This window comes from Pezoporus flaviventris, unplaced genomic scaffold (genome assembly GCF_033815535.1).
Source record: "Pezoporus flaviventris isolate CSIRO_AGI_PZ_B2104156 unplaced genomic scaffold, CSIRO_AGI_Pfla_v1 ptg000002l, whole genome shotgun sequence".
Taxonomy (NCBI): domain Eukaryota; kingdom Metazoa; phylum Chordata; class Aves; order Psittaciformes; family Psittacidae; genus Pezoporus; species Pezoporus flaviventris.
This window is the reverse complement of record NW_026892550.1, coordinates 41,434,757-41,452,905: the sequence shown is the minus strand read 5'-3', so window position 1 is coordinate 41,452,905 and position 18,149 is coordinate 41,434,757. Positions and strand designations below refer to the sequence as shown.

The 18,149-nt window shown below is 41.8% G+C and overlaps 1 protein-coding gene across 4 annotated transcripts in view; it reads left to right on the top strand.

The window, feature by feature from the left end:
* The window catches only part of GRIA2 (glutamate ionotropic receptor AMPA type subunit 2), a 94,258-nt gene that overhangs the window by 30,068 nt on the left and 46,041 nt on the right, over window positions 1-18,149 (top strand). For all 4 annotated transcript variants that reach the window (XR_009747301.1, XM_061475833.1, XM_061475811.1 and 1 more), the window contains exons 3-4: window positions 14,029-14,268; window positions 17,758-17,954. Coding sequence is in view for 3 of the 4 variants with exons in the window: in XM_061475833.1 (XP_061331817.1) it covers window positions 14,029-14,268; window positions 17,758-17,954 (437 nt within the window). In the remaining variant the exon portion in view is untranslated. The remainder of the gene's footprint in view (window positions 1-14,028; window positions 14,269-17,757; window positions 17,955-18,149) is intronic.

Below are 18,149 nucleotides of genomic sequence, written 5' to 3'. Positions count from 1 at the left end.
ACTAGTTTCCTTGAGATTTATTCCAAATTTTTTTTTTAGTATTTTTACGAGTCAGCCTCAGAGTTCTTTTCTCACAGCTATCCTTATCCTAACAGAGAAACCCAGTGTTGAAACAGTGTTTCCTTTTAGATGGTGTAAGGTGTTCTCAGGCAATGTTACACATACTGTTCAGGAGTGATTGCTGGCCCTTCCAGCTCGCAAGAAGAAAAAGAAGTTTCATAAACTGGATTCTAATCTGATGACATTTAAAAAAACCCAACATAGTTGTACCTGCCAAGTTAAGTTAGTCTCTTTCCAAATCCTGTTACAAGTTTTAGAATACACAATTTTTACATGATGACATTTTCTTGGGAACTGGAAGATGATCAATTTAATAAAATGTAGAAAAGGGATGCTTTCAGCAATGCTGATAAAGGGGAAGAGGAGATGATGAACATTCTGTTGTATACAACATCTCGGCTTTGAAAAGTTTGTGAAAACGGTCATGATAAAAATGGAGAACCACTTTTTTAGTTGCAATAAATTGCATCTGCACTGTTAAATTAAGTGGAATGATGCTGATTGCACATACTAAGAACCTTGCCCTGAAAGCTTCTCTGACTTGCCGCATGGCTTTGCAAAGCCAGTAGTCTCTTCTTAGATTTAATTACCTGCTTCTTACATCAAGGAGGTAATATTTTGTTGGGCACTCACAATTTTCTGTTATTGAAAGGCTGTAATTGTTGGGGAAGGTACAAACACAGTCAGGCAGACAGGAAAGTTTTCAGGGTGAGTTTTTAGATTTGAAGGAAATCAATGAGCTACATTTTATGCAATTAAATGGAAACAGCATAGTTTTCATTTAGGGTAGTGGGAGGAGAGAAAAGAGGAGAGAAGCTTCTTGAAAAAGATTTTGGAGACAAAAGGTTTTTGAGCACAAGATGAAGTTTTATTTCTGTTATTTAACAGAGTTGCCTGCTCACCACAGCATTGTATCTCCTTCAGTTGGCAATAATAGGGATTTAGGCAAATACACTAGGATCCTAACAGTTCTGGGAAGAGCCGCATAAGAATTATGTGGAATATAAGCTTTTTTATTATTATTTATTTTTCCTCCAGAATTGCATTGCATTTTAATTACAAAAATCTCACTTTACTCATAAAAGTGTAATTGTTCTGATGTGATTCTTTGGGTGGTGTTTGCAGTGATTTCTTTTGCGTCATGATAATTGTAGCAATGAAGATTTTCAGATGCTTACAGTAACAGTCAAGCAATATGTAATTGAATGCAACTGTCATTGAAACAGACTTCTTTTTCTGACCTGTTGTTTCAGCCTGAACATGATGTTTATTTACCACCTTCATTATTGCAGCATTAGCATATACAGAAGCTGTGCCATATCATCATGTACTTCCTTAACAGATGGCCCCTAAATTTTTGAAGACTTTTTTGTACTTGCTTAAAATATCTGATATTTTAAGCACAAAGTCTTTCCTCAGTGTGAAGTATGATTGACTGGTTGAAACAGATTAATCTGCCTCTCTTCTGGTATTTGAGCTTGTTTCATACTGCAGCAACCCAGGTTTGACTCTAATTTTGCACAATGATCATAACCACTTTTGCTAATAACGTGGTGTGGATCGTTCCATTTGGTCACGCAATCTCTGAACAAACATTTCAGGTTGTAGCAATAACTGAAGTCTGCATTTCTGCCAGAAAAGGTGGAAAATATTCTTTGTACCACCATAATTGTCCTCTAAAGACATTCCAGTCTCAGGATTTAAATTTTCCTTTCTTCCCTTGTGAGAATTTCTTTAGTTGTCGCTGTGCAAAACTGAGGCCCCCTTTTTGTTACAGATTTAACTGCCTGGCTTTGCTCTGTTGTGTTTTGTGCTTTAATGCTGAATGTCTAGGTGAAGAACTCATCACAGAAGTATTAATGAGGTCTGCTTCACTCTGTGTGTGTGAGCCCAATACTCGATGCTTAATTTTCCCAGTGAGGTCTGTTTTTTTTTTCACCATGAGATAGATACATATATATGCACAATCAGCAAAGAGGAAAATAAAGTCTAGATCAGTATTGAATGGCTGTAATTCCAAGCATGCAGATTTTCTTAAATGCTCAAAATAAGATAAACACACACTCACCCTTTTTTGGCACTGGAATTAAAAACTGCAAAAAGAGACAAAAAGGAAGGACTTGTGTCATTCATGGTTTTGTTATCCAGAAGTACAGCATATTTTTAGTTCTGATTGCCATTGATGTTTTAATTGGCATTGATTTGCCTCTTGGCTTTAGTGAAGGATATCTTGGGATTTTAAAATGCCAGCCTTTGTTTGGTTTCTCTGCCCTTGTTTTATTGAATCTTAGCATGAAGCTGTGGTCCAGTGCCTTATCTTTCACTTATGTTCTTCTTTGAGCCCTGGGGAACTGTTTTGGGTTTTTTTTCCCCCCAGTTTTAGTTAGCCTACTGTTGTCTTAGAAAAAGTATCGATACTGCAAGTCGTGCTGTTTAAAGACATACTCCTTCATGTTTCTAAGTGAGTTTGGATGGACTTGCATGATTCCCTACGTCTTACTCAATCTTCCTGAACAGAAGTTTATTCCTAACATCTGTGAGCTAATAGTATAATCTGAATGGGTAAAACAGACCATGCAGAATACATATAACATTACTTTGAAAAATGCTTTAGCCTGTAAAAAAAAAACAAAACAGCGATACAGGATGCTTCTGCTAGGCTGCAATTTTCTTAATGGCTTTGGAAGCAATCCATATTGGTTTTTGTTTTTATAATGATTTTCTGATCCAGTTTCAATCATACGTGAATTTTGTGGCAGCTGTGGTTCATGCTTAATTTTTACTACTTTTGTTCTGTCTATTTTGTGGTTCTTTTCTATTGTCTGCGTGTTCTTAATGTTGCCTTTCAGAAGCTGAAACTGCCAACTGGGCATTTGGTTTCTGCTTGTTGTTCCTAGCTACTTCTGATTCATCTGTCAACCATTCAGACCAGTGAGCATTTCCTTTGTGTTCTGGTCCCCTTTTGCAGAGGCAGTGCTTGACTCTTTCTTTACACTTGTGCTGTATTTTCTTTCTCTTAGAAGTAAGAGAATGATTGTTCTATTTGGTGTGATTAAATTATATGAAGACTTATTTTCTTGTGCTAATATTAAAGCAGTTTTGTTAGCACTCCAGTAAACCAAGTTAGTATAATAAAATAACGCAGCCACATAATTACTACACAGCATTTAAAATCGGAGCACTGAATGGCAAGAACTCTCTCAGTCATTTTAAATTTTCATCTTTGGACAGAAACCAAGTACCAAAATTCTCATGTAAATAGCAAAATGGAAATACTTGGAAAAAATAGAAGAGTCATAACACTTTTGGGGAACTGACCTATATGCAAGTACTATTGGATGTTTGTTTCAGTAAGTTTAATGACCATCTCAGTAATGTTCTTTTTCCAATTTAATTGTCCCTGATTGTAAACAATGACTAGGTTGATTACTCTCACTTTAGAAAAGAAGTCTTGGCTTAGGAAGACTTGATTGGAAATAGTTTCTAAGCATCAGCATGACATCCTTGTCTCTAAATTGGAGAGGCATGGGTTTGGCAGATGTACCACTCAGTGGATAAGGAGTTGTCTGGATGGTCGCAATTAAAGAGTTGCAGTCAATGGCTCAATGTCCAATCATAGACCAGTGATGAGTGGTGTCCCCCAGGGGTCAGCATTGGGGCCAGCATTGTTTAACATTTTGATTTTGGACAGTGGGACTGAGTGCACTCAGCGAGTTTGCTGAGGGCACCAGGCTGTGTGGTGTGGTCGCCACACTGGAGGGAGCGGATGCCGTTCAAGGGGACCTTGCCAGGATTGAGGGGTAGGCCCATGAGAACCTCATGAAGTTCAACAAGGCCAAGTGCAAGATCCTGCACCAGGCTCGGGCCAATCCCAAGCACAACTACAGGCTGGGCAGGGACTGGATTGAGAGCAGCCCTGAGGAGAAGGACTTGGGGGTGTTGGTTGACGAGAAGCTCAACATGAGCCATCAGTGTGCACTTGAGCCCAGAAAGCCAACCGTATCTTTGGCTACATCAGAAGAAGCGTGTCCAACAGGTTGAGGGAGGTGATTCTCCCCTTCTACTCTGCTTTTGTGAGACCCCACCTGGAGTAGTGGGTTCAGCTCTGGAGCCCCCAACACAAGAAGGACATGAACCTGCTCAAGCGAGTCCAAAGGACCATGAAGATCATCAGAGGGCTGGAGCACCTCTCTTACAAAGACAGGCTGAGAGAGCTGGGCTTGTTCAGACTGGAGAAGAGAAGGCTCTGGGGAGACCTTAGTGCAGTTTCCAGTGCATAAACAGGGCCTACAAGAAACCTGGAGAGGGACTTTTTACAAAGGCTTGGAGTGATAGAACAAGGGGAAATGGCTTTAAACTGCAAGAAGGCAGATTTAGATTAGGTATAAAGAAGTTATTTACTGTGAGGGTGGTGAGACAGTGGAACCAGTAGCCCAGAGAAGCTGTGGCTGCCCCATCCCTGGAAGTATTCAAGGCCAACTTGGATGGGGCTTTGAGCAACCTGGTCTAGTGGAAGGTGTCCCTGTCCTTGCGGCAGGGACTTGGCAGGCTGGGTGGAACTAGGTGATCTTTGTGGTCTCTTCCAATCCAAATTGTTCCATGATTCCATGATTTGTATTGAAATGCATCTAAAAAGGAGGTCTAAGAAGAAATAGATGTAGTTTAACAATTGAAGAGTTAATAATTGAGCAAGTATTTTTTGGCCCTCCTTTGACAAGGCACCTATTTGTCATTGTAGGCTTAATATTACTGTTGAAAAATCTGTGCCCTAGCTTTTGAAAGAAAAGACTAGGACATGTCTTCCGGGAGATGACTTCTAGGACATGACTAGGACAGAACATTTCAGTATTCTGGAAAACAAGGGCAAACTAGGTTTTGCCTGACTGTATTATGAGAAGTCAGATACAGTTCTTACCTGTAACAAAGCCTTCTAGAAATTGTTGTGTCTTAGGTATCTTTATTTGTCCTGTTTCTTGGAATTCCCAGTTACTTGTTGTTCTAGGCAAGTCTCTCTAGAAAAGTGATCACAGAATGAGCTTACTATATTCTTGCCCTCTTGTTGCTAAGTAGGCCATTGACTATTTCTGGAAAGGACAACATAAATCCAAAGAGAACCGATTCATACAGGAGAACTTGAAAGAAATGAATTGTGGCAGTTGCTTCTAATGTCTTTAATAAAATAGATCTTTCATGTTTCAATGGCTTATGAATCCTAATCATCGCAATTTTTTTAAATCTCATAACTGTGAACAGCTTGTGATTCACCATTATAAAACTCATGTCTCCCAGCAATAGCAACATGACTGTAGACTTAGTCTAAGGTGGGAATGCCGCCAAAACCAATTACACTTTCTGCATTATCCACTGGCTCATCATTATATATTTGGAAATACCATCCCTTTTTTCCCCTTCTTTTCCTGAGAGACTAAATGCCCCAAAACAATTGAAAGCATTTGTCTTGAGACAACATCATTACTTATTTTTAGCAAGCTTTTATTACACAGCATAGGTGCCCTCCCATTTACCTTTAGAGGAATTTTACACACAAAAGCTCTGAGGTTTGTCAGTGTGCAACTGTAACACCGACTAATGTTGATGAATATTTATTTTTACCTGGATTAAAATTGGTTTTACCTGATTTTCTGGCTGACCCACACAGCTTGATGCTTGCTAACATTTATCTTGCACCCAGAGAGCTCTGGGTGAATTAAATAAGAATTTGTGAGGCAGGTTTCCTAATAATTTAAAAATATAAAATGTTTTTGCTTTTATCATATTATTTGTTGGGATTGTGTACACATGTGTGTAGAAGTCAGCTTTTTAGTTGCAGCCTTTCTAAGTAGCTAGAGCAACAGTGACTTGACTCACCCTGCTAGAGGTGGTGCTTTTTACTTGTCTCTCGCTTTGTGTGGGAGGCATCAAAACTGGATATTTACTCACCTTCCCCAGAAGAAGACACATGCATGTAAGGACTGATAATTTACCAGGTGTAAAGATTATTAAATGGTGAGGCATTTGCTGTGTTAATCCAAAAGAACTGTGTTTGATCATTGGGTAGTCTGTAACTAGTGAAGGGAGGTGGTGAGCCTCAGGGAGGAGATCCAGTTTGAAAGAACAGCAGTTCTCTTCAGAGAGTGGACTGGATGCATGTTTGTATCACTAAAAGAGTACAGAACTCCTTCATCTGTTCAAGCACAGGCCAGGGGTGTTAACAGGTACATCTTGTGGGTGGAAGGGGTAATAACACCTTTATCCCTGTCATGGGTTGACCCCAGCCAGCAGCCAAGCACTTGCACAGCTGATCATTCACTCTTTCCTGCCCCCAGTGGACATGTGAGAGGACAGGAAGAGCAAAAGTGAGAAAACTTGTGGGTCAAGGTCAAGATGGTTTAATAAGTGAAGGAAAGAGAAAAAACAATTGATGCAAAGGCAATCACTCACCCTTTTCCAAAAGTAGACCAAGGCCGAGCCAGTCTCCAGGTGACAGTCACCTTCTAGGTCAGAGCCCCCCACTCTCTTCATCCTCTACCACAGTTTTATGGCTGATCATGATGTTACATGGCATGGAATATCCCTTTGACTAGTTTGGGTCAGCTGGTCACCTTGCGTTCCCTCCTGACTTCATGCTTATCTCCAGCCTAGTCACTTGAATCTGCAGAGGGAAAAAGAGAAAGCGTTGATGCTTATAAGTACTTCTCAACAATAGCTAAAACACTGGTGTGTTAACAATGCTACAGATCCAAGACATGGCACCGTATGGGCTGCTTTGTGGGAAGCGAATGCTATTCCAGGGAGACCCAGTATATGCACACCTTTAAATAATTCCAGTGCGTGTTTGAAGCCTAGTATATGGAATCTGGGCTCTTTTTATTTGTCCTCATAAATAATTGTGATGATTTTTTGTGTTTTTTTTTTAATTTTTCCAAGTGTAATGTTGTTTTTTAAATGGAAGGTGAGATCTGTTTAGTTACTTGAGCTCAGGAGTTGAGGACATAGCCTTAACTAAAACTTCCCAACAGCATGGGCAGATTCAGCTTCATTGCCCCAAAGATAATGAGCTGCAGCCTGGCAGGGCCAGATCTTTACAGTATCAGGAATGGGAGGAAAGGATGAGGGAGGAACTGGGACAAACTGGAGTACAGTGCTCCAAAGACCCAGGTTCTTCACTGCTAAGGGTGGCATTGGTGCTTCTGGGGAGGCACCACCTAGGGTTTTCAAATTTTCTGGTGCAGGCAGCTTGCCCTGGTTGTTGGCTGTTGTAGGCAGTGTTATTTCATCTATGCCTATAATCACTGACGGGTGATGGAGGAAAAGCAGTAAGTGTGACAGGAGATGCGATAGCATCCTAGGTGTTGGCAGTACTGGCACAGACCTTGTTTATTTGTCAGTGCTCCTTGAATGACACTGTTGTTGTCTGTCACCTTATATGCAGCATTAAAATGGTTTAATGCAGAAGATCACAGTAGTATGCCAGTAACAGTCTTCTGCAGAATTCTCGCCCAGGGATCCAAATGTAAACTGGTGCTTTACTTTAATATGCATTTTTGAAGGTGAATTATGAGACACCAGCACCTTTATTGTAGCAAGTTCAGAAAGCCTTTGCTTTAGGTGGGAAACAATTGTTCACGAGCGGTGGGGAGGTGGTGGGTTGGTTTTGTCTCAGTGAGAACATAGTCATTAGGAACAGAACAAGGAGTTCTGAGCTCTTCATAAATTCATAGCCTTTTCAGAAACCTTTGTTCAACCTGAGCAGTGTTATACAGCCGAGTGTACAGCACCGTGCATGGGGGGGGGGGGGCTGAGAGAGCTGTCAGGAGACTGCAGCTTGTGCCACAGTGGCAGACAGGACCTGGCGGGACCAGGAGTGAAGGCAGCCAAGCTCTTTCTATAAAAGAAGCCCATATGGATCACTATCAAACCAGGCATGGTGTTGTCGGTAAGGGCATGGTGTGACAGTTTGGGTTGTAGTTTGCACAGAAGGGTGTGCAGGAAGTGCGTTGAAACCCTGGCAGCTTGACCAGGGAGCAGTGGTGTCCACCTGGCAGAAAGCTGTGGCCTCTCTGAGCTCTGCACCCACCACGGTGGACACGACTGCTCAGACAGAGCTCTGGTGGGAATCTGCTGCCGCCCTGGTATCCGGCTGTGGGGTGACCCCTGCTCTTGTGCCGGTGTCAGGGGACAGCAGTGAGTGCTCCTGTGGGAGGCATGCCCAGGTGGAGGAACTCCTCCACTTGGTGACAGAGCTCCAGGAGGAGGGGAGCAGGGTGAGGAGTAAGAGGGAATGTGAGAGAGAGACAGAGACTACTGGAACTGCACCCTGCCTTCTCTGAGATAGGCCCAACAGGCAGATAGGACACATGGTACAGAGGATTCCCTATCCCTTCTCTGCCTTGGCTAAATGCAGTGACTGAAGGGATAGGGGACAATGGCAATGTGTTCCTGCCTGGTGCAGCAGGCGCATCCCCTCTGTGACTGCCCCTCCTACCCAGGTGCCCTTGCAAAATAGCTATGTGACTCCACATGTGGAACCAGACAGTAACAAAGACAGCGGTTCACCTAGCATGGAGGTGTCACCAAGGTTAAGTTGGCCTGTACCCTGTATCAAAACTGCTTCCATGAAGAAAAATAGGATAGGTCATTGTTGTAGGAGACTCCCTTTTGGAAGAAACAGAAGGCTCAATAATACACAGGCTGGACCCACGTCTTAGGGAAGTCTGCTGCCTCTCTGTGGCCCAGGTTAAACATGTGAAGAGGAAGCTTCCTAGCCCAGTATGACCCTGCTTATGACAGTGATTATTGCCCATTACTGATTTTTCAGGTGGGCAGCAATGGAAACAACAGGAAGTCCAAGGGCAATCAAGAGATACTTCGGGGCCTTGGGATCACGGCTTAGGGGATCAGGAGCGCAAGTAGTGTTCTTCTCTGTCCTTCCAGTTGCAGGGAATCATAGAATCATAGAATAGTTAGGGTTGGAAAGGACCTCAAGATCATCTAGTTCCAACCCCCTTGCTGTGGACAGGGACACCTCACACTAAACCATATCACCCAAGGCTCTGTCCAACCTGGCCTTGAACACTGCCAGAGATGGAGCATTCACAGCTTCCTTGGGCAACCCATTCCAGTGCCTCACCCCCCTCACAGTAAAGAACTTCCTCCTTATATCCAATCTAAACTGCCCCTGTTTAAGTTTTAACCTGTGCCCCCTTGTCCTATCACTACAGTCCCTAGTGATGAGTCTGCCCCCAGCATCCCTATAGGCCCCCTTCAGATACTGGAAGGCTGCTATGAGGTCTCCACGCAGCCTTCTCTTTTCCAGGCTGAACAGCCCCAACTTTCTCAGCCTGTCTTCATACGGGAGGTGCTCCAGGAAGAAATGGGAAGAGCCAGCAGAGCAATCCCTACCTCTGAGCCTGGTATCACCAGCAGAATTTTTTGAGTTTTGATCATGGGTCAGTTTACATGACATCAGGCTTGCTGGCAACAGACAGGGTGCACCTGTCTTAAAGGGGGGGAAACGATCTTTGTACAGGAGTTAGCAGAGCTCATTGAAAGAGCTTTAAACTAGAGTTGAAGGAGAAAGGAACAAATTGAGGCTCACTCAAGGCAAGCTTGGGGGTGACATGCCAATGTTTAGAGGGTGGTGTGTTTGTGAGTCTGTTGCCTCAGTGGAAGTAGGGATTGAAGATCCATGCAGCAGCAAAGATGCAAAGGTTGATGTCTTAGAAACCATGGAAGCACCTGAAAATGGTCACATAGGAATTGGGGCTTCCCCTCCCCCAAAAAGCACTGGGATCAGTAGCCCAGCTGAAGTGCATTTACTCCGGTGCACATAGCATGGGCACCAAACAGGAGGAGCTGGAAGCTATTGCACAGCAGGAAAACTGTAATGTAGTTGCCATCATAGAAACGTGGTGGGGTGACTTGCATGACTGGAGTGCTGCAATGAATGGCTGTAAACGCTTTGGAAGATACCGGCTAGGTAGGAGAGGTGGTGGGGCAGCCCTGCCTTTTAGAAAGCACTTAGGTTATCTAAAAATTGATGATCATGAGGATAGGGTTGAGTGTTTATGGGTAAGATTTGGGGGAAGGCCAAAAAGACTGATACCATGGTGGGAGTCTGTTACAGACTGCCCAACCAGGATGAAGAGGCGGACAAAATATTCTATAAGCAGCTGTAAGACATCTCACAATTGCTACCCTTGTTTTCATTGTGGACTTCAGATTCTGAGAGGTTTGCTGGGAGTCCAGTACAGCAGAGAGAAAACAGTTTAGGAGGTTTGTGGCATATGTGGAAGATATTTTCTGACACAGCTGGTGAGTGAGCTGACTAGGGAAGGTGCCCCACTGGACCTGCTGTTTGTGAACAGAGAAGGACTTGTGGGTGATCTGATGGCTGGAGGCTGTCTTGGGCACGGTGATCATGAAATGATAGTTTTCTCTTCTTGGAGAAATAAGGTCAGGCATCAACAAAACTGCTCTCTTAAACCTGCAGAGGGCGGATTTTGGCCTTTTAGGAGCCTGTTTGACAGAGTCCCTTGGGAGGCAGTCCTGAAGGGCAAAGGAGTCCAGGAAAGCTGGACATTCTTCAAGAAGGAAATCTTAGGGGCACAGGAGCAGGTCATCCCCATGTGCCAGAAGATGAGCCAGTGGGGAGACGACTGGCCTGGCTGAACAGAGAACTTTGACCGGAACTCAGGAAAAAAGGAGAGTTTATGACCTTTGGAAGAAGGGGCAGGCCACTCAGGAAGGCTGCAAGGATGTCGCCAGGTTATGGAGGGAGAAAATTAGCAACTAGAACTTAATCTGGCTACTGCCATAAAAGACAATAAAAATGATTCTATAAATATATTAACAACAAAAGGAGGGCTAAGAAGAATCTTTATGCTTTATTGGATGCAGGGGGAAACATTGACAAAGGATGAGGGACAAGCTGAAGTACTTAATGTCTTCTTTGCTTCAGTCTTTAATAATCAGACTGGTTGTTTTAGGGCTAGCAAGCAGAATGAAGCCCTCATAATCAAAGGGGATTGCATATATCCAACTTAGACACACACACAAGGATGTGGGGCCAGTTGGGATCCCCCCAGGTATTCTGAGGGGTCTGTGGAAGTACTCACCTAGGCAGTTTCCATCATTTGTCAGCAGTCCTAGCTAACCATGGAGGTCCCAGGCTGGAGGTCAGTATATGGGATGCCCATCTACAAGAATGGCCAGAAGGAGGACCCAGGAAATACAGCCCTGTCAGCCTGACCTTGGTGCTGAGGAAGGTCATGGAACAGATCATCTTGAAAGATATCACAAGGCATAGACAGGACAAGCAGGTGATCAGACTCAGTCAGCATGGGTTTATGAAAGACACGAACTGCTTGACTAACCTTATGTCCTTGACAAGGTGACCTGCTTAGTGGGTGAGGGAAAGGCTGTGGGTGTTCTCTTACCTAGACTTTAGTAAAGCCTTTGCCAGCGTTTCCCACAGCATTCTCCTGGAGAAAGTGGCTGCTCATGGCTTGGATGGGTGTACTGTTCACTGGGTAAAAATCTGGCCGAGTGATGGTGGATGGAGTTAAATCCAGCTGGCGGCTGGTCACAGGTGGTGTTCCCCAGGGCTCAGTACTGGGGCCGGTTCTGTTTAATGTCTTTATCAGTGACTGGGACAAGGGGATCGAGTGCATCCCCCGTAAGTTTGCAGATGACACCAAGCTGAGCAGGAGTGCTGATCTGCATGAGGGCAGGAAGGTTCTACAGGGAGATCTGGGCAGGCTGGTTTGATGGGTAAAGGCCAGCTGTAGGAGGTTCAGCAAGGGTCAGTGCTGCGTCCTGTACCTTGGTCACAACAACCCCATGCAATGGTACAGGCTGGGGGAAGAGTGGCTGGAAATCTGCCTGATGGAACAGGAGTTGGGAGTGTTGTTCAATAGCAGCTGAACATGAGCCAGATTGTGCCCAGGCAGGCAAGAAGGCCAGTGGCATCCTGGCTTGTATTAGCAATAGTGTGGCCAGCAGGACCAGGGCAGTGATCATCCTGCTGTGCTGGGCACTAGTGAGGCTGCACGTCGAATCCTGTATTCAGTTCTGGGCCTCTCACTAGAAGAGACACATTGGGGTGCTGGAGTGTGTCCAGAAAAGGGCAATGAAACTGATGAGGGGTCTGGAGCACAAGTCTGATGAGGAATGGCTGAGGGAACTGGGGTTGTTTAGTCTGGAGAAAATAGGCTGAGGGGAGAACTTACCACTCTCTCTAACTATCTGGAAGGAGGTTATAGTGGGGTGGGTGTCAGTTTCTTTTTCCCAAGTAATGGGACAAGAGGAAACAACCTCAAGCTGTGCCAAGGGAGGTGTAGAGTTGATATTAGGAAACATTTCTCTACTCAAAGTGTTGTCAAGCACTGGAACAGGCAGCCCTGGGAAGTGGTTGAGTCACTGTCCCTGGAGCCATTTAAAAGACGTGTAAATGTGGCACTTGGGGACCTGGTTTAGTGGTGGACTTGGCAGTGCTGGGCTAATGGTTGAACTTGCTGATCTTAAAGGTCTTTTCCAACCTAAATGTTTCTATGATTCTGTATTGAGTTGTAGTTGGAACAGAAGAGGTCTGACCATCGTGTACACTAGCTCTGGAAAACCTGCATCACCTTTTGCAAAAGGCTATTGCTCATCAAGTTTTCTAATCATTTGTCTGAGGTGAAATTTCAACCTACTTAATGTTAACTGGTGTTAACTGCTGAAACTGGCAGACTCAGAATTTCACCAATACTGTTTAGATGCTTTGAGTATAGAAATAATTAAGGTATGGGAGATGACTGGTAGCAAAGATAGAGAGGCAAAGCCATGAAGAGAATAGCAATGAATAATAAGCATGAAGTGGTGATTTTTTTTTTTTTAAGGTAACTATAAAAGAAAATATTGTATTAATATTAATTCAGATCTGAGACATGTTAAAAATAAATGAATTTATTTTTGCTTTTAAGTGAATTATATTGAAGGATCAATGCACTAAATGTCAGGGCAAAATTAGCTCCAATTACACTGTGATTTCTATCTATAAGCAGGTCAGGTGTAGCAGGGATTGCAATGAGGCTGACTAGATTTATTTTCTAGAAGGATGTGTCTCGTTCAAGGTGACTGTGCAAACCAAAGAGCATATAGGTGATAAATGAGAATTACTCAGAGGTGAGCATTTCCTTAAGGTACACTGCTTTTAGAACTTAGGTGCTAGCATGGCCTGCAGTGTCATAAGCGGAGAACTAGCTCTTACACAGGCGGCAGTGGTCCGTAGTGTTCATTGGCTGGCTTGAATTGTCTCCAGTGATAGAAAGTGAATAATCAGCATGTTATTTACACCTTTGAGGTTATTCTCTCTGCAGCATGACTGCAAGTGTCATCTAGAAGGACCAGCTTTTGCTGAGTCCTACAAAGCAGGAATTAAAATAATGCTTTTAAACAGAAGGGGTTTAAATCAAATCAACTCCTTACTTTTCTGCTGTCAATAGATTTGCTTCTAGTTTTGGCTTTATATTTCCCCAAATGGAAAGTTATTTAAGGCATTTTGCAAAAAGCTCAGTGAATCTCAACCTCAGAGCCAATTTATTTTTAACATGACAAAAAAATTTTCTATTTCCATAGTACTGTATATGGTTGTAATGACTCATTTTAAAAATTACAGCTGTGATTGATGTTTGCATCACTCGTCCTTACAATATAAATTGAGTTTAAGAATAACATGGTGAGTTTTATTTCTGAATTAATTGTCTAGGAATGTGAACCTCATCTCTGTTTTATTTTTTCTTGGCTGTTTTGTTTCTAGTGGAAACTTTTAATAATACTAAAAAATAATAATCTTCATATATTATTACTGTTTTCTCCTGATATTTATGTGATCATTTTTATTATTTGTCATAAATATATGCGATAGAGTTTTCAATAATCTCAAAAAAGTTCTCCCACATAATTGTTTTTCTTTCTCCCTCATAGTCTGCTCCCAGTTTTCAAGAGGAGTCTTTGCTATTTTTGGATTCTACGACAAGAAGTCTGTAAATACCATAACATCATTCTGTGGGACTCTTCATGTCTCCTTCATAACTCCCAGCTTCCCAACAGATGGAACACATCCCTTTGTCATTCAGATGAGACCTGACCTCAAGGGAGCTCTTCTTAGTTTGATCGAATACTATCAGTGGACCAAGTTTGCGTATTTGTATGACAGCGACAGGGGTAAGATGGGGTGCTTTTTATCTGCATGCTGTTTGCTAGATGTATCTCACTGAAATACTGAATTAGTATTAGAAAAGTAAATGAGTAAAGGAATATTTACTTGCAGCAAATGTAAATGTAAACTTAGAAATGAGGTTTTGGGACAGAAACAAAATTGTTTAAATGAGAACGACATTATTACAAGTGTGTATGGATAGAATTGCAAGTGTACTGATAAGTGATGTGAGATTAATCACATGTTGTAAAACAGATCTTATGGAAAGTTTATTTTTTTTTTTTTTTTTAAAGAATCTTCTAAGGAGAAAAAGGTAAACATCTGAGCATGAAGGGCAATCTGCTACCACAGATTCACTCCATATGTGCAAAATCGATAGCTGGGCACCAAGCAAGCAAAAACCTTGGATGCAGTCCCTGCTTGTTTGGAGAGTGCTTTTCATAAAAAAGGGGTGGGGGTTGTTCATAAACCCAAATCCACTGCTTGTGAGCAATTTACTCCGCAGTACAGCCTTCTCAAGTCCTGTGTCCCTTTCTGGCTGTAGTAACAATAACAGTGTATGGACTGGGAAAAATCCCTTGGAAACTGTGGTATATCAATTAATTTTCTAAGAAGCGGCAGTGTTATATAGAAGTATGGAGTCTTTTTAACTGGCCTTTCTGGAATTCCATTATTGTCATTCTGTTTTCAGCTTCTGTTCATCTAGTATTCTGGCTAATTTTTTTTCTATTCTTACCTTCTCTTGTTGCCTTTTAAAAGGCTGTTTTGTGGCTCAACTGCATTTTCATTGGTCAGAGTTGAATATTAAATAAGTGCATATTAAATGGTAAGATGCCACTAGATTTAAAGGACAGTTACACCACACCGTGGTTTGTTGAACAGGGGACAGCGTTGGAGTCTCTGCATTCTGATGCTGTTTTATGCATTATGTTGTTCAGAAGCTGCAAAGCCTTTCTCAAGACAGTTTATCACTGTTGTCAGGACTAAAGTTAGAAAAATATTGGTGTGTAGCCTCCAAGAGTAATGTCACATGGGATGATGAACCTGAAGCACATTTCTTTGGCAAATCCTTTTCAGATTTACATTAGTATCAGAAACATTCAGTGTCCTTTTAGAAAGGACAGATGTAAAACTACTTGCTTAGCCAGTACTCTGTCAGTCAGCTAGCAGTGTGCTCTACATGACCTGCATGTGATTTATATTTAGGAAATACTGAAAAACACCTAGTTCTTCTTGTAAGCTGCACTGGCTGAACCTGGCCGGGAATAACAGCATGAAATTGTTACTTGTAGTCACCCTTTGGTTATGCCTTTTTTCCTTATTTGTTTGTTTTAATTGTTGCAAGGCACCCCAGTGATAACAAGCTCCAAGGCATGAAGCTCCTACCTCTGTGTTGAGTAAATCGTTGCTCCTCAGTGCTCCCACTGATAGCACAAGGTTAACCTGCAGAGTCAGGCAGTATGTACTCAGCAGCACTGACATCAGACCCTGAATACGCAGGGTCCACAATTCCTCCAAACACTTTTGCATAAATGCCAAGGTAGAGACAGTGACAGATTATTTAAGAAATGATACATAATTTAAAATGATTCCACCTCCAGGAATGAGATAAAAAAGGAGAAGAGACTTACGCCTTATGGAAGCTGTGAAAGGTAATGGGAATTAGTTTGATGACTTATTCCAAAGAAGAATGTATTGCTACTTTTGCAAGTCCCCTGTGGTCTGGGACTGCCTGGTTAAAGTGCAGGCAATTTTGTATCTCATTTCTATCTATAAGAAGTGAAGCCATTCAGTATATGCATGTCCAAGCTCTTACTGGCTTAATATCTCAGTTGCTCTTGAATAATGTGGGTTAGTGTCGTTTACCCTCCTTGCGTCTTCTGTGTTGCCAATATTAAACAGTGGGTTTTGGAAAAAGTAGAGATGTTATTGGAGGATTCTAGATGTAACAAAATTGCTACTTTAGATAGCCTCTGTTCATTCCTCCTTTGCAGAGCTCACCAAATTGTTTGTCTTGTGGTAAGCAAAAGAGGCTCAGGTACATGAGGTTCCCAGACAAGTATTCTGCAGTTAAAAAAATGCAGCTGAAGTTGTTTGAGTATTTTCTTCTCTGTGGAGTCCCACTTCTGTCACCACTCTCCACATACTTCCACATCCACAGAAGTATCACTGTGAATGCTTTTGTTTGGTTGGTTTTTCATTCTTTTGCAATGTGTGTTGCTCTCAGAGTAAACTGAACTGTGTGGGGGTGACAAATCTGCTACCTGTATGAAAGCAAGAAATCCAGGCCGCCATTTGGTAACTCTGCAGAGAACACCTCAAGAAAAATCAGTCCTTAGGCAAAATGGAAGATCAGAGAAATAAAATACAGAAACCCTTTGTAATAGATAGTATTATCATTAATAGCCTATATCAGTTTATGCCTAAGATGCTATTTAACTTAGAGTAAGCATATAGATAGATTGGAGGACCTGAAATCTACTAAATGAGATCTGAAACAGTGTATTTCAGTGTTTGGGGGGCTTTTTTGATGTGGGTTTTTTTCATTGTGAGTAAGTCTAATTTTTTTTTTATTTTTTTTTAATAATACCCTCTGCTGTCCTTAAGATTGTTCTCTAGAATTACATAGAGTTTTCTGGAAGGAATTTAAATACAACAAGTCTAATTCCTGTACTGCTGGAAATGGTTAAAATGGTATTTGTTGTGTAGCATAAATTAATTTCCAGCAGTTATTTTCATGGTTTTGTATTCTGTTATTTAATCCTTAAAGAAGAAAATGAGTCAAGTAAAATCTTCACTGATTTTGCAATATATTGTAGGCAGTTGCAGCTGTACAGACATTATTACAGCTTCCTGGCAGGAATGTTTCAGAAGGATAATACAGAAGTAAAATTCTGCAGACTGCTTGTAGGTGTTAGCATTGAGCCTACTTCTGTGTATGGAAATATATCTCAGCACATCTATTTTCATAATCGGGGATATGACTGTAGGCAACAGAAATAATAACTCCATTAACAGAACTGCAGAACATGGGAATTTTGCCATAGACCTCAGTGAGGTCTGAGTTTAAATACAATACTACTCAAGCACTGAGAGCAAAAGCAGTTCGGTAGTGTTTTGTAATGAGCAGCTGATCCTCTTGCCATAATTGGATCACTTTTCTCCTAGAAGACCTTTTTCCCTTTATGTGCAGTTCCAGCAGCGGATCAGTGAAACTGGCAAAATCACGTTCTGAAGAAGGTTGAAGCAAAACTAAAAGGTTGTATTTACCAGGATCTACACTGATTCCTTACTGCAATATAAATAGATGTTTCATACAATAGGAACTGATTTGGCCCACATATACCTTCATTTCTGCAACCTAACAATGTGTGACAGGTGGAACAAGTTACAGGGAAATCTTAAATAAGTAATCTCATAAATCACATTCTATAAGCTTGTTATTCCTAAAGCTTTATCAGTCATATCTTCTGTTTTCTCCTGTGCTTCACTAGGCTTATCAACATTGCAAGCTGTGCTAGATTCTGCTGCTGAAAAGAAATGGCAAGTGACTGCTATCAATGTAGGAAATATTAACAATGACAGAAAAGATGAAACTTACCGTTCACTGTTTCAAGATCTAGAGGTAAAAAAGGAAAGGCGGGTGATTTTGGACTGTGAACGCGATAAAGTCAACGACATAGTTGATCAGGTTTGTTATTCTCTGTTCCTCAGTGACAGCAGTTAGCTATATAAGTAAATATAATTAATTCATTTCTCTTGATCATGTTTTTGTGATTATTATGCGTCATTTGGAAGTGACAGATTTATATTGAGGACCACATCTATATCAGGCAGAAAGTGAATATACAAATCCTATAATCCCTCATTTTGCTCAAAAGCAAGA